Source organism: Rissa tridactyla, chromosome 5, assembly GCF_028500815.1.
Source record: "Rissa tridactyla isolate bRisTri1 chromosome 5, bRisTri1.patW.cur.20221130, whole genome shotgun sequence".
NCBI classification, from domain to species: domain Eukaryota; kingdom Metazoa; phylum Chordata; class Aves; order Charadriiformes; family Laridae; genus Rissa; species Rissa tridactyla.
In genome coordinates, this window is record NC_071470.1 from 60,215,014 (window position 1) to 60,240,240 (window position 25,227).

The window sequence follows — 25,227 nt, forward strand, 5'->3', positions numbered from 1 at the left end:
CTAATTGGTCTGTTCCCTTCTGGCTGGCAAGCAAAATTATCACCGAGTTAGACATTGTGGAAAATGAGCAAGAAACCAAGAGTGTATCTTTGAAGGTCTGTGGTTATGTATAGCAGGTGTACGCAGTGGGGAAGTGCATGGTGTACTGAATAATGAGGTGCGCCTGTTCCCTCGGGAGGAAGGCAGTGTTTTGGTCAGTGTGGTTCTCTCCGCTTACTCGCACAGTGCACGTTTACCAAAGTTTTTCTCTCCTGTAGGTGTGGGTGGGTGGTGAATAGGGGAGGAGCAGTTTGCTCTGACTGGGGCTGGCAGAGCTCGCTCAGTTGGTCCTGTAAATGTGGAACAATCACATGAAGTCAGTGGGACGAGTACGATGCAAAGAGATTTATGAGTATTGATGGGTTTCAGAAAGAGGCACCCAAACTGCTGCAGATTCACTTTCTCCACCTTCTCTACCCTGAGGTCAGCTTTGGGCTTCCCATGGGGAACAACTTACAATGTTTTCCCTCAACTGGAAATGAAAGAATAGACTTTAATAAAGGCTTATAACCTTTCAATGGGATGTAGAAGTACAGACAATTATAATAGAAGAAAAAAGACAGAATCTGAGGAATTTGAAGGAGTGGTAGGGCTGGGAGTCCCAGCAAACTAGTGGACCAGTGTGAAGAAGATAAATGTAAGAAAACTCATATGATCATTGCTTCGGAAGGAACTTGAGATCAAGGTAAGAGAAAGAGCTGAGGATGTATCAGTGGAGAATGTCACTGAATATATTTGTCAGCAGATACATATCAGAGCTTGCATATTTTGTGGCCCATTCAAACAGAGTTAGTTGTGGGACAAGACCCTAGAAATTGAATTACACTTTCAGGGAATTGTGGTTACCTGGAAAACTTAGCAGCATTGCCAAGTAAACAGAATGTGTGTGTCATGGTTTCAGATGGGATAGAGTTAACTTGCTAGCAACTGGTGTAGTGCTATGCTTTCGATTTGGGATGAGAAGTAGTGTTGATAGCACGCCGGTGTTTTTGGTTGCTGCTAAGCAGTCAAGGCCTTTGATCCTCACACCACCCTGCCAGCGAGTAGGCAACGAGTGGGGAGGAGACATAGCTGGGACAGCTGACGCCAACTGACCAAAGGGATATTCCATACCATATGACATCACGCTCGTTATATAAAGCCGGGGAAAGAAGAAAAGGGGGGATGTTCAGAGTTATGGCGTTTGTCTTCCCAAATAACCATTACGCGCGATGGAGCCCTGCTTTCCTGGAGATGGCTGAACACCTGCCTGCCAATGGGTGAAAGAATTCCTTGTTTTGCTTTGCTTTCTGAGCAGCTTTTGCTTTACCTATTACACTGTCATTTTCTCAACGCACGAGTTCTTTCACTTTTACTCTTCTGATTCTCTCCCCATCCCAACCTGGAGGCGTGAGCAAGCAAGTGCATGGTCCTAGCTGCTGGCTGGGGTTAAACCACAACAGTGCGATTCTGTGTAAATCTTTAGGCGGCTTAAGAATCACTATAAGAAAGTGCCAAAGAGAGAGAATTCCCCAAATGGTTTTTCATTGCTAAACCTCCTGGATCAATAGATAATTTGATCGCAGACGATGATCTCCAGGAAAAAAAGAAGCCACTATTTCCTCTACAGTCTGTTTTCCAACTACAATTGTTTGTAATGCAAAGCACCTCCATTTTACAGCTAGCAGTTTGTACTTGGCAGAGGTTTCTGCTTGAACACACAGAAAGTGCTGCTCTACCTTGGTACAGCTGGCCAAGTCTTGAGCTGATCCCAGTCAAATGCTATGAACATTCAAAACATTGTAACCTTTCACAAAGGCAAACTACACACAAGATTGGACTTATTTTTCATTTAATTAAGTCTAATAGTTTTCAACCTCTGGGGTTATCAGGAGAGAACAGCTTGCATTTGCCCGATTTCTTGCCATGGTTTTATACTGTTTGTGCCTTTCCTTGGGCCACATATGCTTTTGGCTCTTTTTTACTGCCCAGTGGCAGCATGAAGCCAACTGATAAGTGAAGAGGAGACCTCTGAAACTGCCCAGCTGGCTGATTGGGATTCCTCAGATGCTGCTTCTAATAAGGCAAGAAGCGTTGCAATCATTTCTCTTGGTCTCAGCAACAAATGCCACAAGCTCACAATGAACCCTGCCAGCACGTGAAATTTTCAGGTGCCAAAAGGGAGTTGGGGAGCTACTAGGAAAATTAATTCTGAGGGGTGAACGTTTTGGTTGCTGTTGAGCACAGTACAGGCTGAAGAACCTATACATAAGTCTTTATAGTAATACCCTTGAGTTTTTACCACTTCAAACGCAAAAAGAAGGTAGAGGGAATTCAGGAAGCATAAACAGAACAAGCTGTTTCTTTCAGTTATACACAACTTTATGCTAAAACCATTCCTGCTACTTAAGGAACAAAGAGCTACTTGATGTATGATGGTGATAAGTGCAGACTCTTTCCTATTTGTATTCAGAGTAACTGGGGAGGTTGACAATTTGTCAATCTATGCAAATTTGAGAAGTTTTAGTTCCTCCAGAATGCGTAAGCCTGGCAAAATTATTTTGTATGGGGAATTTTTGCCCAACCCCATACCAGGGGGTAAGGAGAGCACAAAGAAGAGAGCGAACCAGAGAGTGAACCAGTGTTTGGAAGGACCAGGTACCCCTTTGTCAGTCTGTGCCCACCTTGTGTGGTGACCTCAACAAGTCACTGAACTACTCTGTATCTTAGTTTCCAGATCATCGGCAAGAAAACAACAGTATTTTCCTCTTTGCAAAGTGCTTTGCAGCTTCTAGATGAAAAGCACTGTAGAAGAGCTAGCTGAGACTATTACTAATAGCCAGGTGTTAGAAAGCACTATTTCATTTAGGTATCTACATAGCAGACGACAGATACAAATTTTAAAATGATACACATTATATGCCAGATTTCAAAATGCTGTCAAAGCCCTGTAAAGATTTGGCAGCAAATCTGAACTCACGTTGGTGTTTGGTTACAAACATAACTTGAGTGCTTCACTGAATATGTGTAGGTACAAACATATATAACATGCATATATGTGTGTGTGTAATACTGTTAATTTGCAGTAATTTTCCATTTTGAGAAAAAAACATGTAAAGGCTTGTGCTCTCAGGGAAGAATCCTGATGGTGAATGAAGTGGTCTGACGCCGAACCAGTGGTTTCAGACAGCTGTTTTAGAAGAGACAGGAGGAAACTGGGATGTCACCTCCATTTCCTACAGACGGAGGACAGGTCTGGCTCAGGGAGAAACAGCATCCGTCACTGTTCAGTCCCCAGCTCCTAAAGCTGGCCTGAGTCAGCTGCAATTTGCCTATAAAATCCTACAGCAAATCCATCCCTATCTCTGATATTTGCAGTAAATACTGAGCTACAGCCTGAAACATTCTTAGACACCGAGTTACTGCAAAATCTGCCCAGACAAGGGAAGTTTCAGGTGCCCCTGCGTGCGCTATTTAAGTTTGTAAAATAGATTAGACAGTTCCATGAGAATTTGAACAAAAAACATTGAATATTCTAGCAGCCCTTAAGAATTGTACTACCTGATGCAAAACTGCTGCTGCTGCAGATTTTTTGCAAACATGAAAATACAAAAATTTTAAAAAGGTGAAGATATAGAGATGCTGCTAAAATTATGCCATTATCGTCCCCAGGTAACTATATGGCCTTTATTGAGGTAGCAAAGCATATGAAGTAGAAATTAGTCCAGAAATTAATAAAATTTCTTAATGATCATTAGCTTAAGAGTACTTAGGGCTGGCATTGTAAAACAAGTCTAAAGTAGTTAGATGCTAAGTTTAATGTGATTTGGGGACTTGGGGAGGTTCAACTGCTTGTTTCTCTGGGGTTTCTCAGAAATCCCAGCTGTTCTCTGTAAACTCTCACGTAGTAATGGTCTGTCTGTCTGACAGCAGTAGATCCTCCTCTTTATGCGGTAGGTACCATCTCAGTCTGACCCTGGCTCAGACCTGCAACTAGTGCCTTTGGCTCATATTTATCAGAGAAACTAAGTTCTGTCCATTAGATAATTTATATACTGCAGCTGCTTTTCCATCAAAGTTACCCAGGACACGCTTGAGCTATTTTGTATCTCTTTCTGTGCCCAGAGTTTCAGGCAATGACCCAAAGTCATTGTCCTGGCTGCAGGTATTATCCTCATACCATGCCACCCGCTTCCCCTGCTTGAACCCAGACATCCTGTTGTCAGTGGAAGAGAAAACATCGTGACCAGCACTGGTGAACTGGGAAGCTGCCCCTACATGGCATGGAAAGAGCTGCGGGAAGGGATTAGTATGGAAAAGGCTGTATGGCCTTTCCTCAGCTCTGCTCTGCAGCTTGTCATAAATGAGATAATGTGAGACTATGCCAAAAGGCAACATGATACAAGACAGGGTGTGTTTTGTGGTATTACAGAAAGGGCATGTCATAAACATTATAGAGAGGAATTAGCTGATGCCCTCGTGTGAAGATTGCTAATCCGTGGGCTGTTCATCTAAAAAGATTCTGTTGGACTTTTTTCAGACTCCCTACATTCCACCCTCTCTGTTTATAGCTTCCTTTTGTCCTTTTCTGCCTTCTCCCAACCAGTACACATGGTACTATAAACTCACATCAAAAACCTTTCCATTCCCTGTAGCAGACCTGTTGGGATGGTGTCGGGCACTATGCCAGCTGCCCCTACCAGCAAGAAAATTCACCTCACATTCCCTCAAATAACTTTAAAGAGCTCCTTTCACCTCTGCTGTGTTCCTATCTCCCTAAATGTACCCTCTGCCTCATAAGGTCTGGGATTATGATTCCTGACCTGGTTGTTACTCAGTTCAGCAAGGTGTTACTGGCACGATATCGGGACAGAGATAAAAGAAGCTGGCTCATGCAAGATGAAATGCCTTGCTGGTTTGCAAATAAGATATCCTGTACTGTTTTCGCATTTGTCTCATCGTCTCTTCAATGATGTAGACTCCTACATTGGCTCCCTTTTGACATATTTCAGATCTCCATTCTGTTGTTTGTATAGTTGATGTTTCCAGTTTAGGTACTACTGAATCGAGTCCCCCAGGACAGTTAAAGAAGCTTGAGTTTAGCACCCTGTATGGAGCTCATGCCTGGGAGAGGTTTGATACAAGAGTGGTTCATTCACTTGATTTAAGAGTGGCTGGAGAGGTGCCCAGCAGAAAAGGACCTGAGGGTGTTGGTCAACCGTTGGCTGAATATGAGCCAGCAGTGTGCCCAGGTGGCCAAGAAGGCCAACAGCATCCTGGCCTGTATCCGAAATAGCGTGGCCAGCAGGACTAGGGCAGTGATTGTCCCCCTGTACTTGGCACTGGTGAGGCGCCACCCTGAATACTGTGTGCAGTTCTGGGTGCCTCACTAAAAAAAAGACATTGAGGTGCTGGAGGGTGTCCAGAGAAGGGCAGCGAAGCTGGTGAGGGGTCTGGAGAACAAGTCTTGTGAGGAGCAGCTGAGGGAACTGGGTTTGTTTAGCCTGGAGAAAAGGAGGCTGAGGGGAGACCTTATCGCTTTTTACAACTACCTGAAAGGAGGCTGTAGGGAGGTGGAGGTCAGTCCCTTCTCCCAAATAACTGGTGATAGAACAAGAGGAAACAGCCTCAAGCTGCACTAGGGGAGGTTTAGACTGGATAATAGGAAAAAATTTTACACTGAAAGGGTTATTAAGCATTGGAACAGGCTGCCCAGGGAAGTGGTTGAGGCACCATCCCTGGAGGTATGTAAAAGATGGGTAGACATGGTGCTTAGAGATGTGGTTAATGATGTTTTTTGTCAGTGTTAGGTTGACGGTTGGACTAGATTGAAAGGTCCCTTCCAACCTAGGCAATTCTATGATTCTGGGATTCAAGAACAGCACTTTCTCTATGCCACTGAGAATAGTAGCTATATAGAGTATATAATGCCAGACACTGTAGAGGGGAGAAGGAAGGTAAGAGAACTGGACACTGTGCAAGATATGAAATAGAGTGTACGGATCTGGAAAAGAGGGGCAATTTCCTGTTTTCTTTTTTCAGGGAACTAATGATGAGCTCAACAGTTAAGTTCTGTTGAGCTATGCACATTGTAATAGAGATGTAATGCTCCTCCAGGAAAAGATCTTTCTGTTTATTATGGAACACCATATTTGGCTACACAAAATAGATCAAAATAATCTAGGCAGGCCCACAAGATGGTAAAGAAAAAGTAATTTTCTTCTAAATATTGGATTTTCTTTACATTTCTGCAGGAGAAAAATGCTCTGTGTTTTTAAATTACCACTTTTTTAGTTTTTACAAAATGATATTTCTTTTGTCTAGAAATGACAAGGTATGATGTTATTATTTTCAAGGCTTTGTTTAACATTTGATTATTATTTTTGCAGGATGTGTCAGCAGAAACTAATATCTTAGCAATTTTGTAGCTTTTTGGAGCATCTGTAAAAATGATAGGTTGAAGTGATCCTTAACACAACTAATAACTCCCCAAGCTCAGCAATTAGTCAACTATAGGATAAGCATGAAAATACTAGGTAGGCTTAATCGCATATATTCATTGAGAATCAATAGTAAAAGAATGGTGCTTGCCTTTGATTGCCAATGGTTAGAACCGATTGTGATTTTGTGTTAATTTAAAATTACTTTCCCTTCCACCTGCTCGAACTTGTGGGATTTTTAGTAGTTTCTCTGTCTGCCTTTCTGGAACTCACTTTTAATTTCTGATGAATTTAAAATCAGTGGGCCAGAGAAAGAGAGCAGAGGTTGCAGCATGGGAGACGCAACAGAGGAAAACAGACTGAAACTCACACAAAATGTTAAAAAGAACCCCTCAAAACACTGCAGGAAATTGAACCTCATTCTCTAACACAGAATACTGCTGATCTTAACTATGTTCCGTCAGTGTGACGCAGTTATGGCAAATAAGGCAAATACAGTCCTACCTGCCAGATAATACCTACTTTGATTGAAAAATCTCACAGTTGACCTCGGACTGCCTGCCTCTGCATGGTCGATTAATGCTTTGTGTTGGATACGACTGACACACAGCTAAGTTGGGACCTTGTCCCCCGCCTGTAAAGCCCCCTGAGTATGCTGATGCTGCTCACCTCCACAAACCCCAACTCAAGAGCTGCTGTTGGTGCTCTCAGCTGCTTCTCTGAATTGCACTGATGGGAGGCTTTGCATCACCATTCCTACATCAAAAACACCTCCTCACCCAGTCACAGGAATTCAGGTATCATGTGGCTGGTAGCTTTGTCTGTTAAATAGAGACTGGATTTTTTTACTAAATCCTGAACTTTCAGCACATGAAATCAGCCAGGGGGTAAGGGGGGAACACTTGGTGCTGTGACAAGTAACCCCAACTGGGTGCTAAATCCTGCCAAACTTTTCCTGGCAGCTTTGTAATATGCTCATGCCAAACAGATGATAAAAGCTGGCAGTTAGGGGTGTATTTTGTGGTGTAACTCATAGACGAGAGGAAAAACTACACTGAAGAAACTAGCTCATTCCAAGCTCTTACACTGACTTGCCCGCACCATATTATCTGCACCTCTGTCTCCTATACCACCATTGTCTATATTTAGCGTATTAGGTTTCAATGGTGGAGACTATTAATGTTTGCAGAGTGCCTAACAGGATGGGCTCACAGTTAGGAATAGACACATCCAACTGCTATTAGGACAAAACTCTAATAAGCTCTCGGCTGTGCTGTGTTCCACAACAACGTGGGCTCTTAGAGACTCCTCGATTAAATGTTTTCATACACACATATGCACCCGCTCTTGGGACCATGCAGAGTCTAAATAGAGCACAGAAATCATGGTGTCACGTGGAACAAAAGAGAATTTGACATTTTCCTGGTAGAGAACACTTAAGTTTGTTACTTTTGGAGACAGTCCTGCTACGAAAGTCTGAAATTTCAATAAGTTTCCCTCTGTAATAGAGAAAAAGAAACGGTAGTACTGGGGGTCCCAAATGAGAGACACCTAATTGCAGAATATTTCTGCAGGAAAACCTTTCTGTTTCAAAGCTCTTCTGAAGATTGATCAGAAGAACAGCCCACTGGGGGTCGGACTTCCTACCAAATACTCCTGTAGAGAAAGGCAGTCTAAATTCAGTGTTGCTTCCTTAAGCCACAATCCATTACAATTCTGTAGCAGTACAAACAGCTACCTTAAAGCTAAATGGCCCATTAGTTATGAATCTGTATCCCTTAAGCAATACTATTCATTTGAGTTATGATTTGCCAGTTGCTGGCCCTCGTAAACACATAGGACTACACTATTTCCATTTTATTCTGAGATTCGTTCCAGTGGGGACAGATGATCAAATCACATCACTCTAACCACATTTTACTTCCTCCAGCTGTTTGTAGCTTTAGAGTGTGCCCTGACAAAAGGTAACACAGGCTGTACCAAACAAAGCCAGAACCTAAAACTGAGGGTGGCTCATGGCAGCACTACACTCTGCCTTCTCTCCCTACCCCCGTATCTCTTCTCGGCTCTCTGTGGCTAGCAGGAGTGACACTGGGGAGACGAAATTATTTATTTCTGTTTTACAGGGTAACTTACTTGGCCAGCCTGCCAACCGCAGGCTACTTCTGCTGATGCCTGCACAGGGAGGAGTCCCACTCAGTCACTGAACAAAGGCTCCAAGTGCCATACACCAGACAGGCAGGTCTTGCTCTTCCACCCGCCACCAAATTTCAAGCAATGATCCCTCCCTTCCAGATGATTCTGCTAGCAACCAAGATTCAAATCTATGTTTGTTTCTGTCGTGCTTGGTTGGCTTTTGGCTGATATTATCACTTAATTGCAAAAAACACTGGCAGAAAACAAGCTGCCTTCAGCTTTTGGGCCTTGATTTTCAGTGTTATTTAGATTCCAAGTAGGCATCAGATGACACAGCCAAAAGTATAATGAGGAGATGACTGTGATTTTGATCACCTTCCATGAAGCCTTCCCGACTGGGTTAATGTTCTGCACAGAAACCTCTCTTGTATTTCCTAGATTAATTTTATTCCTTTGCTAAAGAGACAACAGAAAAAAACCTATGTGTCATTTAGGTCCTCAAAATGAAGACAAAATGACATTTGAAGGATGAATAGGTGTTGTGGATAAGGGTATTCTTTTTCGCATACCTGTATTGGTAAAATTTCCTACTCTGATACAGCTATTTTCTTTTTCATTTCTAGTTTTTTCTAACGGAATACACCGGTCCTCTTCTAATATATCTGCTCTTTTACATTCGTCTCTCAACTATTTATGATCAAGTGGAAAGTACGAAGAACTTCCGCCACCCAGTGGTTCAGTAAGTGACACTTAGGTGAACTATTTTCCTGGAGAACAGGGAGCCAGAGGGATGGAGACTACATTTCCAGGGCTGAGGACATTACAGGGGGTGTGAGGCTGCATGCCTGGTCTCAGAGTCAGTGGGAGTTTCAGATTGATCTTATCAACAACGGTTTGGCATTTTAGCAGCACTCATAAGCCTGACCAGAAATGGGATCCTAGTTGCAATGGTCACTGCACCTGGTCACAATGGGAGATGCAGCATTTTCCCCAGATAGTTTGCACTCTAGACACACAGCTTGAATGGAAGGTGAAATAATAAACCACAGCGGGTAGTAACCCAAAGTCATGCTTGACAGAGAAGAGAGGACAAGACTTCAGGTGTCCCACTCTCTTTACAGCATATTCCCACTCGTAAGATGAGTAGCATCAGCATCCAGCACAAAAGATAACTACCCCGATGTCAGCTCTCACCCAGGCACAGCAAGGAGGAGTTTTGAGAGGTTTGCATGGCATGAGTCAGGTCAAGAACAACTCAGAAACTCAAAAGAAGCACCACAGGAATTCAGAACTGGTACTCTGATTTTTGACACTAACCTCTTCAAACTGTAATTGGTCGCCAGGGCCATACACAACATATTTGACTTCTGAAAGACTTTTAAGAAATAAAACACTTAAGTGACAAACAGAAATAAGAGCTTAGCCACTGTTACAGAACAGTGAAGAGCACAGGTTTTATCTAGCTGTACAGAAACAAATCAGAGGAGCTCATATATAAGCATAAACCAGATAGCTTTGCTTCTCCCCATCACTGGGGCATCAATGCTAACAAGGAAAATTAAACAGCTCTGATTACAGCTCTGAAACAATACAGCAGGAGCTGACCACAAGGAACCACAACCTGCTTACTCTGCTAGAACTCAAGAGCATGCCAAAAAGCAATGAAGAGAGGACAGCCAACCAAGAGAGCTCTTTATGGCCTTTGACAGCCCCTGCCATTCCCAAGCCTTTTGAAGGACTCTGGAAGAAACAAAGCAGACCTGAACAATGGAAGGGATTAAGAACTGTTATAGACAAGAAAGTGGCAAGCAGCTATACACGATAACTGCCAGGGAGGCGCAAGGCACTGCCACCACCAACTGCACCCCTCCGCAGGATGGTGGTTAATGCACCAGGCTGGGAACTTTCACACTTAAGGAACTGCTCTTCAGTGTGTTGTTCCCATTCTGGGGGATTAGTGCCTGGCAGAGGGTGGAATGTGATCAAGGAAAGCCTGTCGGCTGTGTAAATTGGAGCACTGGAAGTGGGAGGGCCTCTCCCAGGGAATTAGGAGCCTCAAGGAACATTACAACTTTCACACAGCACTTTTTCCACCCTATGATTGCAGAATCGAGGGAGCTGGTATACAGCAGAGAAACACAGTGAGTAATAATACCATTTTCAGATGGAGGAACAGAGACTTGGAGAGACATTAAGGGAGTTAGTGGAGCTGGGAATGAGAACACAGAATAGTTGAATTCAAATCCAGAGCTGCAAGACGCTTGCCTTCCTTCTTTTGCTCATACACTTAAAAGGAGAATGTTTCTGATAGCACAGAAGAGCCGGCAATACCTTCACCTTCTTTTAAGTGGGCAAGGGGTATGCAGAATCCTTCCAGTGACCACTCCTTAATGGGTTCATCTGAGGTCCCCATCCTAAGCCAAATTAATTTTAAAATTCCCAGCAAAGCTAGAAGTTTGCTCCACACTTTGGATAAGTCATTAATTGTTTGAAATTTTCTTAGCTCAACTCTCTCTGGTTTAATTACTTTCAAAATTGTTTAATCTTTGACTCTGGCTACCATACAAGATGCATAATAAAAGTATTTGAGATTTCACATGCTGAAAATCACTTTTCATTTATGTTTTATAATTGGTTTGCAGTGAGACAGGCTCTGGTTGTACGGTAAATGTAACCAAGATAAAATGCCACCAGGAATCACTCTTGACATTTGTTTCTGAAACTCAATCTCTGTGAGCTGCAACTCATTCTCGGAAGCAAATCAGCAACGCCTGTTATTGTTTCATAATCTTCCTCAAAAGAGAATCAGTATAATAATTTCTACAACAATTACCTCATTTCTTTGTAACGGGCAACAAAAAAGCCATCAGAATGGATTAACTTTGCAACAAAATCTCATTTTGCGTCCACAAGGAAATGAAATACAAACTACCTTCATGCAGCTACTTGAGTTGGCAAAGGACAAGGAAACCATTCAGAAGATATTCAGAATGTTTTTAAATGTCAGACACATCCTACAGGAGCATTAAGGTGGCCTTAAAACGTAGGAGACGTCTTTTGGAAAAACGCAGCAGACGCCTGCTTGTATACACAGCTGTCCTTTTTTAATGTCTTGGCAGGGCTATGTATCACATTCAGAGCTTCAGGAGCTCTTTTTAATTCAAGGCTAGTAAAAATAAGTTGCTTCCCTGCAAAATGAAAGCAACTTTGTATAACACTGAAAATGATTCCATTAATCTTTGGTTCCAGATGCTTCAATTAAGACAACATCTTAAATCCCACGATTTTGGTGTGACTCTGCAGTTTTGGAATATTAGTCCTTATTCCTTTTGTGACATTAAAGTGTGAAGTAATAAAAAGCAATCTTTCACTTACCTAAATTTCCTTTTTTTTTCTCTTCCTTCCAGCTTGGCCTGCTTCTGCCATTGTTTACACTACATCAGGCATCTTTTGGAGACGTTATTTGTTCACAAGTTTTCGGGAGGGCACACTCCTCTGAAAAATATGATAAAGGTGACAATATCTTTATCATTTTGTGTAAGAGAGAATATCCTTATATCAATGCAGTCCTTGAAAGAAGACAGGAAAATAAAAATAATTTATTTTCTAGCTCCAGGAATTATGATTAGTCAAAATACAAATATAGGAACAATTTCAGGGCCATGTCCCCAGGGACATGAACTGAAATCAATGTCCATTTTAGCTCCTGAATGTCAGTGTCCACTTTGACTCATCCACCCAAGGGGCTGATTGTCATGTCCAGGCTATTTTTCAGACTGAATGCTATTTTATTATGAGATATGCTGCTGCAACATCTAGCAATGCTGACAGAAATCACACTTCACTTCCTCAGTGCAATATAAATATAGAGCAAGAGACAGGCCTTGCATTAGGAAGCGAAAATCAAATTACAAGTAAGAAAAAAAATAATTCTCCTTCTGTACTTGGAGGCCTCAGGAAGGAAGATACTGAGCTGGCCTAAAGTCTTCTGTCTCCCAAAGACTCATGAATTCCAACTGTGTGTCATTACTCATAGGCTCTCCTATCTTTTATTTCACATACTCAATCTTGGTCATTTTGTATCACCCCACCCACCATCCCATTCAGTGTGATGTTAAGACCCTCCCTTTAAAAGTTTTGCAATACATTTAAGATTTTAGTGAAGGAGATAAACGTATGGCCATGACAGAGGGCTTGATTCCAGTCAGAAAGGAGGTAATGAGATGCACAGCTAGAGATATTTTACAATACACTGTGTTTAAATGAAAAATAAAAAAAGGAATATAAGCTAAACAGCTTTAGAACCAGAGTACCAGTTCTAAAGTAATTCATGCATGTGGGTTAAAGACCCACAGATACTGTTGTCCCCTCGTGTCTGTGGTACACGTACGGCATTGACATTGCATAAAAAGATTAAAAAGAGAAAGCCTGACGTGCAGCCCTACTTATGGGATGGAGCTGTAGCCAGGCCCAGCGCACTGCTCTTCCCAAGAACGTACTGAGCATGGGAGCCTTGACTTAGACATGTAGAGAGGCTTTATTCAGTCTCCAGGGTGGCTTCAGTTGTTCGGCTGGTGGGTTTTGTTTTTCCCTTGTGCACAGGACGGGAATGGTGAACCCTACACAAGGCAAGAACATGAACACATTATCTCTGCTTGGGCTTTCCCAAGCTCACGGCTTCAGTCACCAAGCAAAGGCAGCTGGGATGCTGCTTTTCAACAAGAGGATGAAGCGGGGCTGAATCCATCGGAGTAGATGGAGCGTGTAGCTCAAATATCTTTATAGGAACTTTTTTTTGGCCAGGGTTAAACCAGGCCTATTCAGTTTTACTCTTTATTATCTCAGCTGGTTTAGCATTCTGTTTGGCTAGCTCTGTCTTGCTTGGAAATGCTGAGTTTAAGGTATAGTAACAGCTCAGCTGTTTTAACCGCCCCTAGACTTTTAATGGTACAACGCAGAGAAATATGCCCTTCAACAGTAGAATCAAATGAGGAGAAAACAAACGTCAATCCCCACAACAGGCATAAAACACATTCAACACAATCCAAAAAATCTACAAAGTCTTTCAGTGGTCATCTGGGTTTTCAACTTACCAGAACTTACATTTATAAGGTTATAGTTTGTACTTGCTTATTGCCCTTTCTAACAAAATAAAGTATCTTTTGTCCATTCTAGGGCTGTGCCTTTTACTGGGGATTCACATCCTGGATTGCATACTACATCAACCATCCACGATATACGCCACCATGTAGGTATAAGTAGAACACAAAACTGACCTTGGTTTTAAAAAGTTTTTGGTACGCAACCTTAAGTCCTCCAAAATCAGTAGGTGGACCCCACATGAGATCCTATGACTAATCCAGATTAGCCTTTCCTCCCTGTCAGGAGGAGGACTGTCATGCGAGAGGTACTCCTGCTGTGCCACTGAATGTACGTTCCTGTTCAGCAATGGTCAATCGCTGTCCAGTTTTATGAACTGGAAATATTGGCCAAGTGGAGAAAACACAAAGATCAATACATTTTGCTTATCTTCACAATATTTGTATTAAGACTGCAGGACAGAACTAGAGCTGGCTGCATTTTCTTGGAGGAGATATTTATTTGCTAAAGATACATCCTTTTCATGAAAATTAAGAATTTTTTTATGAGACCAGTAAAAGTCAATCAGATACTGCTGATAAAAATGAAAAAAAATCCTATGTTTTTTGCTTCAATTCGTCATTTTTCCCCCTCATTGTATTTTACTGTTGCACTGCTGTTTCTTCATGATTTTTTCTTTTTGTTTGCCCTTCGAAATTTTGCTTCTCTTGAGCATAATTGCCATAAGTTTTGCTTCCTGCTACTTTACTTTCCTTGCTACACCTTAATCAGTCTTTTCCTCTGTATCTTATATCTCTGAGCTTCGGGAACAAAGCTTTGACGTTTTTATTTACACTCAGTTAAATTACTAATTTTTTTCAAAATAACACAAAAGTTATGTTTAAAAATGATGTGATTCTTTGAAAGCCAATTGAACTTGGTGTGGCTTTAACAGCGATGCTACAAACAATGTTGAAAGCTCCCTAGACACAGTTTTTATCAGTCTGGGCCATCAGATGAGTAAGTGCAGCTTCTTTAATGAGGAAACCATCTGTTCAAGACATAGCTTTCAAACAGAGAACGCATTTGGAAGAAGTACTTCTGCCTTAAAATTACAGTTATAGGTATGTGGGTCTAATGCTGGAGATCACCAGCTCTCTGGCATAGTTAGCTGGATCAGTAAAACGTTGATGGTTTAGTTTGGATGCAGGAGCATGTGACCTCCACAGCCATATCCAGAGATGGCTGGTTTGGGGACAGGTAAAGAAAGGCAAGCAAGTCGTTGCAGAATGCTACGCGGGAGTGGTAAATGAAACCAGGAGGACAAAGGGCCCATGAAGAACATCTGCTTAGCAGCTACATACTTACACGTTGACATGTGCTGGTTGTTCTGAGGAGGAGTTTTAGTGCATGTCCTTGGCACCACAAAGGAGTTGTGCGCCAGCCAAAGAAACAGGGTTCTCAAAAGCAAAGGCTTGATGAGACTTGGTTAGGAAAGTGATGTTTGTGTCCCTCAGCCATGACCAAGGTTTACTTGAGAACTGTAAACATTTGGAGATGAACATGATACAGCACTACAGTGGTCTGGGGACAACAGCAAAAAGGCGAGGGCAGGCAAAGGGCAGGTAAAAATTGCAAAGGCTAAATGTATTTCTTGCATGGTGAGACTGTGAAGCAGATAGTGGCTGCATAGTAATGGATAGGTTATGTCTTGGGTTCTCTGCTCATGGAGGTAGAAGGGCCTACGGGTAAGGCTGTGATTCCCGGCCTGGTTCTGCCACTGACCTTCACTTCATCCCTCCCCTTGCCTTTCCAAGGAATTTAACACCACCAGCTGCTTTGACAAAGCACTTGGATATATCAAGCTGACAAATACTAGAAAAAGTTAGGTGAAAACTACCTTGGTGAAGAGACTGGCATTTCTAGAGTGCTGTTGCTATTTGCATTATCTTCATATTCTGTGTGATAATATCCATTCTTTCTGCAGAGCCTGTCAGGAAAGAAGCATTTCTGCTCCTCAGCACTAGATTAATTTCACCCATAGCAAACCATGTGCATACCGTAAAATGCAATTTATAATTTCATTCTATTTTCTAGCATTTGGCCACAGACAAGTTTCTTTTGCTGCCCTTGCTTTTCTGGTACGTACAAAAATAAAGTTTTATTAATGATTGTGGAATAGGAGTAACTCACGATTTCACAAAATGCAGTTATACTGCTATGCATTTGTGTATTTATATATGTCCATGCTCACAGCCTTGTGTCCTTTGACTGGATTTAGTGATAATCTATTGAGGTTTCTAAGACAGGAAATCTCCTGGTACTATTCACCTGTACAGACCTTACTGTGAAGTACTGTATCTGAGAACCATGAGAACATCATCAGCATTATTACTGCTCATAACTGTGTAAAAAACCTAATATTTAGGCAGATTGGAACTTGCCATTTTTAAAACACTGAAGAATTACATCCTAAGCAGACTAAGCAGTAGTAGCAATACTACTCTGTACCCTGAATAATTGAATCTCAACAGCTATTAAAAACAATAAAACCAATCCCTGACAAAGTGGGTTAAGCCAAGGGAATGTGCAGGTGATGAAGGAAGGCCGAGACTACTGAACCTGATGTTGGAATGAACATAACCACATAGTGAAACAGAGGCTCGGGAAGAAATTCTCACATGGAAATGTGTATTCTCTTCTGTCCTCTGTGGGCATTGCACTTGGAAATGCTGAGTGTTGACTCATCCAAGCAAGCATGGGTCAGTAGCCAAAACAGACAACCTCTTTGAAAACCAGATACAGATCAGTTTCCAGAAATACAACAGGAAGAGGGGGCAGTAATGTGTCTCGGCTCTTCCAAGCAAATGCTATTCAGAGAAGCATTCAAGCAATTCCTTAGCAATATTTAAATGCTTTCGTAAATCGGGACCCTTAAAGATCACTGTTTTGGCAGTGTTTGTCTCTGGGGTTGGCCATGCCGTTCTCGGCTTTTCCTGCCCTAATAAGGTATAGCAAACACAAGCAAAATATGCATATGACGAAGTTCACGCACTCAATGAAGCTTTACAGCCAAAAGCAATAATCCCATGCTGCAGAGACAGGAGGTTGTGGCAGCAGTAGGCAGTGGTGTGCCCAGACCATTACTGCCTGTGCCCTTCCTTCCCAGGCTCAGGGGTTACTTGAAACCAAGCAAACTGCTTGCCTGAATATTCAGTGCTACCTGTAAAACTAGTCCTTGTCAAAATCTCTGCCTAGAGAAAGCTCCCTTTTGTAACGAAACTTCCTTCCTCTTCTCAATGTAACACGCCTTGCTTTAGCTTTTATGGAAAATGCTGCCACCAAGCAAAGACAGGAGTCCTTTTGGGGGTATTTGCTATAAAATATGGCCATCCCCTTCAGATCTGCATCAGCACCGGATCTGTGGTCTGAATTTTTGCGGTTCTTCTGAGAACTTCCTACCCATGGAAACGCAAAACCTTTCCCTTTCAGACCTTGTTCTGGCAGTTTCCCATACAATGAATTTAAAACAGCAACACACAAATAAAGTAATTTTAAGCTGTTTTCACAGGTATCTAAAACATATGAATAAAATATTTGGAAGATTTCTTTTTTATCCACTATTTAAGGCTTGCCTTTATTGCATATCCTGATTTAAGTGTATACATCTGCAGCTGCTGTAAACAACAGTACGGAGTAATTTGAAGAGTGTCAGCAGGCCCTTCTGAAAGATTCTCATATTTAGAGAAATTACTCTAAGCTTTTCAGGGATGTTTTTCTCATAGGGTACATATAGAATACAAAAAGGGGGAACAGTACGTAGACTTCAATATTTTATCATCATAACTATGTTAAGCCTTTTTTCCGCTGTTCCTCACTGCCCCATTTTGTATATCTGAGACACTGACTAAGGACTAGCTTACATTTACCAGTATTTCTCGATACAGAGCATTAGCAGCCACATTTCTAAAGAGGGTCATAAGAGCTAATTACAGCAGAATGCAGCTGCAGAGTCAAAGGTAAGGCAATAAAAATCCCTGCAGAAATGCCCTTTGCTTGTTTTACTTAGAATTGATTATGGAATTAGTAGGTGTTAACTGTAGCGTGTGAATCTCTCTTGCTGCACAATAGTATGTGCATCGCACATTTCCATATGTACAGTGTTTCACAAAAACCTTTTTAACTTTGAAACTTTTTTCTTTAAAATAACAGTAATCAGAAACAATCATGTTCCTAGCTCATAATTGGAAATCTGTAAATTAAAATTACTTCTATTGCTAGAATTATAGCTTCTGATATGGTATTTTATAACAGAATTTCCTTTTCTGGCTATTTAGTGTTTTACATCTGGTGTTTATGATAGATGACAGCCAACTAGTTGTAATTAAAAAACATAAAAGGACTGCAGGATTTGACCCATGACTACATACCCATGCAGAATAACAGCTTTGCTAATAGAACTGATGTAAACCTTCCTAAAAACACCCACAGAAATCTCTCTGCCAAAAAGGGGAAAATTCTTCAGCAATGCTGTCTACGATGTTCTTTCAGATAATGGCATGTTTCAATATAAAATGAAGTTACGTATTCCTTTCAATTAGTTTTAATTGAAGTTTGTTATGGGTGACTTTCATATTTCTTTTTTTCTGAATTAATTTTGTGACTTTACACATTTCTTGTCTCTAGGTTTTAGCACTCTTTATTTTTATTTTAATTTCTTATTTTTTTCCAGCCTTGCAAAATTTAGAATGGCAAATGATATAAGAAAAGATATCTTTTTAACACTGCATTTTTTCAATTTGAGAGAAGAAATCAGTCTTTTAACCCAGAAATTAATAAAAAATTTCAATTCAGTCCGAGATAGAAATGCATACAGCATTTTGGTTTTCTTCATAAAACAGGGGAAAAATGAAAAACATAAAATTAGATTGTTGTACTGACAAGTTTTCTTTTTCAGGAATTGAAACTGGTTTTCCTACCAGTTCCCACTTTGAATACGGGTAGTAATTGGCTTTGATTCTACAGTAGTTGTAATTGATGAAGTACTGAAAGCCACAAGCAAATCTGAAATCCCCTTGTATTCCACGCTGTATAACCAAGTGGGGAGACACGGTAACTCTTCCAAAGATTTATATCACCTAAATATTAAAGACCAAGTTCGAGAAGTTGGTTGGGGCTGGAAATGACATAACCAGGGAGCAGCGGAACCAGCAATAATACTGTCTCCCTTCAATTATCAATTCCTGACTGCTATCCATTCAACCCGTCTGCCCCGCAGAGAACCGCTGCCTGTTCGGTCCCCCAGCTTTAGCTTGCTCCAAGACTTAGCGAGAACTGGTTACTGTGCTCTGTAACCGGCGTAACAAAGGTGTTAGGCTGAACGCCTCTGACAGTGCGCGTAGGAAGAGGGTAGGCACGTTAACTCATGACATCTTTACAAAACCAGTGGTCAACTTTTCACCTGCTTAGTTGCTGGCTGGATTAAATCCAAACCCTGACAATGAAGGTCAGTTCAGAGAAGTATCTTGCTAAATTCCTTAGACCCCAGGAAGCCTCTCTGATCTCCCCAGACCAAAGCACGTTGCGCATACTGGGCAAGGGAAACACACCGAAGGCCCGTCTGAGCTCTACGGAGCTGAAACATGGGCTTTCACCCCAGGCTGCGCCCACAGCGCTCACTAGGCACGCGTGCGTTTGACAAAGACGACAGAATGTATTTCCCGTGGGAGAGTCATTTCAGAGTACATATTTTCTGGATACAGAGACTAAGCTGTAACGGGGGGATTCTGGTTATGCAGTGCAACGCATTCACCGCAACATTTTAGGCATACAACTGAAAATATGTTTTTAATGTCTTGCAGATGTGTGAAGCTGGAAATCACTTTATCAACGTAGCTTTAGCTCACCAAAATCATTCAGGTCTGTCTTTGTTTCCTGTTTGTCTATTTAAGACTGAAGTGTGCTTAACCTATCCATCTTCTGCTGGTGTACAGTAATTTATGTATCTACATCCACAGAATAAAGCAAGATGAAGTAAGTACCATGCCATCAGCTTAACGTCTTCAAAATAAATGCGATGACAAGGAAATATTAGCAACACTGTTGTTGTTATGAAGCTTAGAGCAAATTTATCTTAATTTTACACAACTGCAATTTAAATATGGATTTAAGCATGGAAGTTCTCTAAAGCATCCTGTTGACTGACAACAAAGGATTCTACTTTAAAATAGTTTCAAAAACTTTTAAACTAGATTGCAGAGTTCTTAGATACGTGCATCTCATACAAAGATATACACACACATATAAAAATACACAGACATACTCATGAATACCTACACAGGCATCAATGTATATGTGTTCTTTTAAAAGGCTACTCCGAGCATGGGGTTTCAGAGTCTTTTGTACCATGAGAATAAAAGTTATACTCCATATAGCAGAAAGTAAAATATATTTTCAGATAATAATAGTATAATTTTGCACTATAACAGCCTATTCAAGAAAATACTTCACTGCGGTATGATCAGCTTCACACGCTGAAGTCAGTTTCTATTCCAGAAAGCTTTTGATATGCTGTGCTTCGGCAGGTGATTATGTTGTTTGTTGCAAGGGGCCTAATTCAGTTTCAAAGCAGCAAGAGCCAAACAATTCATCAGCGCCTACGAGTATTAAAGATACCATTGTTGCTAGAACTTAAAAATGAAGCGTTACATATGTGGCACATTGTGTGAGCATTACCAGTGGCTGTAGAGAGTCATGCTGTTAGCTCTGGAGCTGTTTTCCTGTTCTGCCCTGGGATGAAGGATGAGGATGCGAGAGGGGACAGGTTCGCATTCCTGAGTCAGGCTGAATGAGATACAGCCGCATCCTTTATATCCCAGAAGAGTGCCCTCAGCCCTCTCCTGCCGGCTAGTCTGCGTTAAACGACTTGTCTCTCTCTTCCTCTGAACAAAGGTTGCATCCTTTGGACATGCCAGACCTTTCCTGTAAAATCTGATACATGGCTCGCTAAGCAGCATTCTCACTAGGATAAATACAGCTTTTGCTGTCTCAAAAGGTTTCATTGAAACTTTTTTAACAAGTTGTACTCTGGGAGTGTTGGCCAAGGGGATGGTTGGTACATAGCGAAGTTGTGATAAGGCTCAGTTCCCCTCCCTGTATTGAAACTGGTTTTGTCCGTTTGATTTTCTTTTTTTCCTTCTTTTTTCCCCCTTCTTTTTTTTTCCCCCTTCATAAAGGAAGTAAAGCCTGTTTTCCAAGTCCAACCTACAACCCCTTCACGTGGCTCTTCTTGCTGGTATCCTGTCCCAACTATACATACGAGGTACGTGACTTTCTTCTGCTTATATGCAAAGGGTAGGTGGTTACTGTGTTTCAGCCTTTGCCTGCAGAAAATCTGCTACGCCTCCACGCAGTTCCCTCTGCACATCAGTCATTATGTTCTGTATGTCCAGAGTCTCCTTGCTCCCACAAATGTCTCTCCACGAGACCCTTCTCTTCCCTCACATCAATATCATGAATTTTGTGTGTATTCCCCTCCATTACAGACTCCCCAGTGATCCAAAGATTTACCACCTATCTCTTCACCCCCATCCAGCACACTGGGGAGTTCCTTTCTAGTTATTTTTCCTCTCCCCTTTCCAGTATGAGTATCACGCTCTTCTTCCCGGGGGAGCTTTTGGAGAAGCGGTCACTTTTGAAAACTTGCCCTTTTGCTTTACATAAAGTGTACAACTAACAATGCCTTTGTTTTTGCAACAGGTTGGGTCTTGGATAAGTTTCACAGTGATGACACAAACCCTTCCAGGTAAGTTTGAAACAGAATGAAAAGAGCCTCTAAACTGTTGTTTGCAGAAGTGAATTCTGGAAATCTAAAATTGCCAAAAATATGTATGGCATATGAAATATTGCCCTCAAATCCCTCTTGTGACGTGACTGCATAAACCTTCAAAATGCTACCCTCAGAAAGCTGCAGAGAGCACAAGCACTACTGCACGAGCACAAACACCTTCTTTTGATCAAAACCAGCTCTCTGCTTCTCATGAAATATTCTTATTTCTTCTGTTTCCACAGTGAAAACAGACTTTGAAATTTATATATAAAGAGAAGTCAGTATTCTTCATTTACAGTCAATCACTTTTGATGTAGGAAAATTTCTTTGCATTGTAAACCTGGAATAATACTTCTAATAGGGAGAGGAAAAGAGATGTACTTGGTATTTCAAAAGAGGAGAGACACACACAGTCCTCAAAGCGTTTCCCTGTTCGCTTGTATCAGGCACCCAGCTCCGAACAGCAGCCTGCTTAGTAGCGTTTGCAACTCTTGCTCAATACTTTCCTGCATCCTTAGAGACCTAACTACCCATACAAGTATGGTCCCTGGGACTAAGCTCTCCAAAACATTCACTTTTTAATTATTTTTCCGTTCCAAAAGAGAAACCTATAAAAGCTACTTGCAAAAAGTAGCCCCACGTGGTTTACAAATGAAAAAGAATGGATTTTCAAAAGTGGATTAAACTGCATTGTGCAAAAATTAAACTTTTAATTTTGTTTGAAAAGATACAACATTTTTTGCTTTAGACTCTGATACAGAAATGACCTGAAAGTTTGGAGACGTTGTAGGGCTGCATTTACGAGGGCAGGGAGCAGCAACATATGCAGCACACTCATCCTTGCTGTAATTGTCCCAGATATAACTTGACCGGATGCCAAATGAACGTTTCTGGTCCACCAGCTCATTTTAAGGATGAAAGGATAATAAATTTGCAAAAAGTACCTGTAAAAGCATTCCCCATTTGGTGCCGCTCAGGCCAAAGGGATTGGTACCCAGGAGACCACCTAATGGCTCCTGACAATCACAGCAGGGGCCTGGCCATCTGTAGCTGTTAGGCTTTGTGAGACCTCACCGCCAGGCAGATAAAGCTGTCGGTGCACCTACTTGCTCCAGGGACGAGCTCTCCCCTCCATGCGATAGGAAGTTATAGCACAGCTGCCCGTTATGGTTGAGAGCCAGAGGTAAAAACAAAGCAGTGTTATAGGCTAAAAGCAAACCCAAAAAACAGTTGAGAGAGGCCATGTGTAATGCCGTGTTGAGACGGCACCATGCCCCAGGGGGCCTTGTGACTTATGGTGGAGTCATGGGTGATGCAGGGTGCGTCGAATAGACGTGACCATCACCTGTGTGATTTCTGTTGTGGAGACCGAGCCTCAGGCTGTGGTACATCAGCAAATGCGAGGCTGAGAGCAAGGGCAGAGTTACCATGTCTCTGCCCGGAGAACAGTCTGCAGACTTTTCAGTAAACACTCTTGTACTCACAGACAGACATTAAAAATGACCCTTTTTTTTGTTTTGTTTTTTCCTCTTTTTTCCTTGGTAGTTGGCATTTTTGCTTTCCTGATGGTCATCCAGATGTCTCTGTGGGCCCAGAAGAAACACAAGCTGTACCTGAAGAGATTTTACCCAGAGGTGCGGAGAAAAGCAGCTATGATTCCGATCATCTTCTGAGCTCTTCATGAGAGTTGACGCCTAAGTGTACGGTTCAAGAGCTAACTCAGAGTAAATGAGCCGCTTCATTCAGTAACCAAAGTGGATCAGAGGAAGAACTACTGGATATCTTTTTCAGAAAATTAACAGTTCAAGACGAAGAGCTTTTAATTAAGTGAAAAAACGTAGCTCTTGAATTCTTGGTTCCTGCTAAAAGATATGATTTAATTAGATTTTCTGTAATGGAGCTAATTGGGAAGGGACAAGAAAATTGCTTATATTGAATGTTAGGGTAGATATTTAGCTGGTGTAAATGGGCACAGATGCTGTTAAAATTAAAAAATACAGCTCATTTGCACGCATTCAGGTCTGGTGATTTTAAGGTTCAGTGTTAGATGTTGACAAGAGTCTTGGATTTTTGCATCAGAGGATGTTTCACAGCCTTATTTTTATTAAACTGCACAGAAACAGCACGTTCTGCCTCAGCTCCTCTAAAGCATCACATCAAAGAACAACCGCTATGCTGTTAACACAGTTTAGTCCAGCTTTACAAGGTTTTTCTTTTCTTTTTTTTTTCCCTCTTTTTTTAATTGAATCTCATAGCAAATTGTTCAATACAAATTGGCTTAAATTGATGACTGCAGAGAGGTCTGGCTTTCTTTTATTTTCAGGTAGTCAGATCAGGCCCACGATCCCAGGAGGGCACTGTTTGTGAGGTACTTCCCATCTTGCTACTAATTTGCAGCATGACCTTGGGTACATCATTTCAGTCCATCCCCCGTTCTCACATTGAACAGCTCTGGAAATAGCAGAAGACTCTCTCGACTAACAAGTTTGTGTTAAGATCCCCTTGTTCCGTGCCTGACTGCATCCGGATACCATTCACCTTATTTGTATGGAGTGCTGTGAAATCCTTGGGCACAAGGTGAACCACAGCACAGCTCGTTATGGAAAAGGAAAGGGATCCTACCAAATGCATTTCAGTCCATACCTGAACTGCCTCATACGGACAGTACTGAAAGGCTTCAGCTCCCCTTCAATTTGGTCAGTCTCTATCTGCTACTTTTCTTTCCAGGACATTATTTTTTTAAGGGATTCTCCGGGCTTGCTATTCAAGTCCTGAAGACTCTGTTTAGCTCCATTTGCAAATCGTGGCATCCATGTCATGCAGAAGCATAATTTTAGTTACAGAGAGCAAACGAACCAGAACTGCTTCAACAAGTATTAAGATGTGGAGAGTTAGGGCATTATGTCCAGTTTTCATTCTGTTGCACATTTATCAATGTCTTTTGGCTCCCTCAGGCTGGTGAAAAAGCTTGCCTAAGGACTTTAATGATTAGAGAAACACCGGAGCACGCAAGCAAGGCAGGCAGTTTGTCTCCTAAAGGCGCTGGTATCTTTGCACCAGCTCATGTGTTGTAACAAAGTTAATTTGCCCAGTAAATTGGGTTCATATCCCTCTTCTCATGTCTAACTTGCAACACTTACCCTATTAGCCACTGTAACTCAATTTCATCACCGTAATGTAAGTAAATCACTTTCCATATTTTTTAACTTGTAACCTGTGAACACCTAGAATTTTTTATTCCTCTCAATGGAAAACCCGAGTCACAGTGAACATCCAGTTGTCTAACCCAGACTGCTAATAAAGACCTATTTTTGAAAAATTATTTTCTGTAGTCTTTAGTCACTTACACCTAACAACAATACTTTTGAAACCCATTCTTTTCCAACCAGTGTTAGATGTGTGAGTCAAGACTGTTGTCTTTTTTTTCTTTAAATCCAGCTACTGGGTTTGTTTTCATTTCATGTTTATTAAATGCCTCATTTAAGCAATCTGCAAGTTTAAAATAGTTCACGTGGGAGGGTAACTTGCCAAAATTACTTACTTATCTGTTAGTCTCTTGATTACAATGGCTGCAGCTTTATGTCTGTTCAAGGCATGTTTCCAGAGTGATTCCAATTGCTCGGAGCGTGGCTCCTATTCAGCTGTTAGCTTAGGCAAAGGAAGTACTTCAGGAATTTTTTACCTCTCTGCTTACTAGTTGGTCGTTCAGTACACGGGGTGGAGGGG

At 41.6% G+C, this 25,227-nt stretch overlaps 1 protein-coding gene across 2 annotated transcripts in view; it reads left to right on the top strand.

Annotated features, from left to right (window-relative positions):
* TECRL (trans-2,3-enoyl-CoA reductase like) overlaps window positions 1–24,815 on the top strand; it is a 72,223-nt gene extending 47,408 nt beyond the window's left edge. For both annotated transcript variants that reach the window (XM_054204106.1, XM_054204107.1), the window contains exons 5-12: window positions 9,218–9,333; window positions 12,002–12,107; window positions 13,770–13,842; window positions 15,771–15,814; window positions 19,535–19,592; window positions 20,909–20,994; window positions 21,432–21,477; window positions 23,047–24,815. In XM_054204106.1, coding sequence (XP_054060081.1) covers window positions 9,218–9,333; window positions 12,002–12,107; window positions 13,770–13,842; window positions 15,771–15,814; window positions 19,535–19,592; window positions 20,909–20,994; window positions 21,432–21,477; window positions 23,047–23,174 — 657 coding nt within the window. In that variant the 3' untranslated portion in view covers window positions 23,175–24,815. The remainder of the gene's footprint in view (window positions 1–9,217; window positions 9,334–12,001; window positions 12,108–13,769; window positions 13,843–15,770; window positions 15,815–19,534; window positions 19,593–20,908; window positions 20,995–21,431; window positions 21,478–23,046) is intronic.
* Window positions 24,816–25,227: the final 412 nt, after the last annotated feature.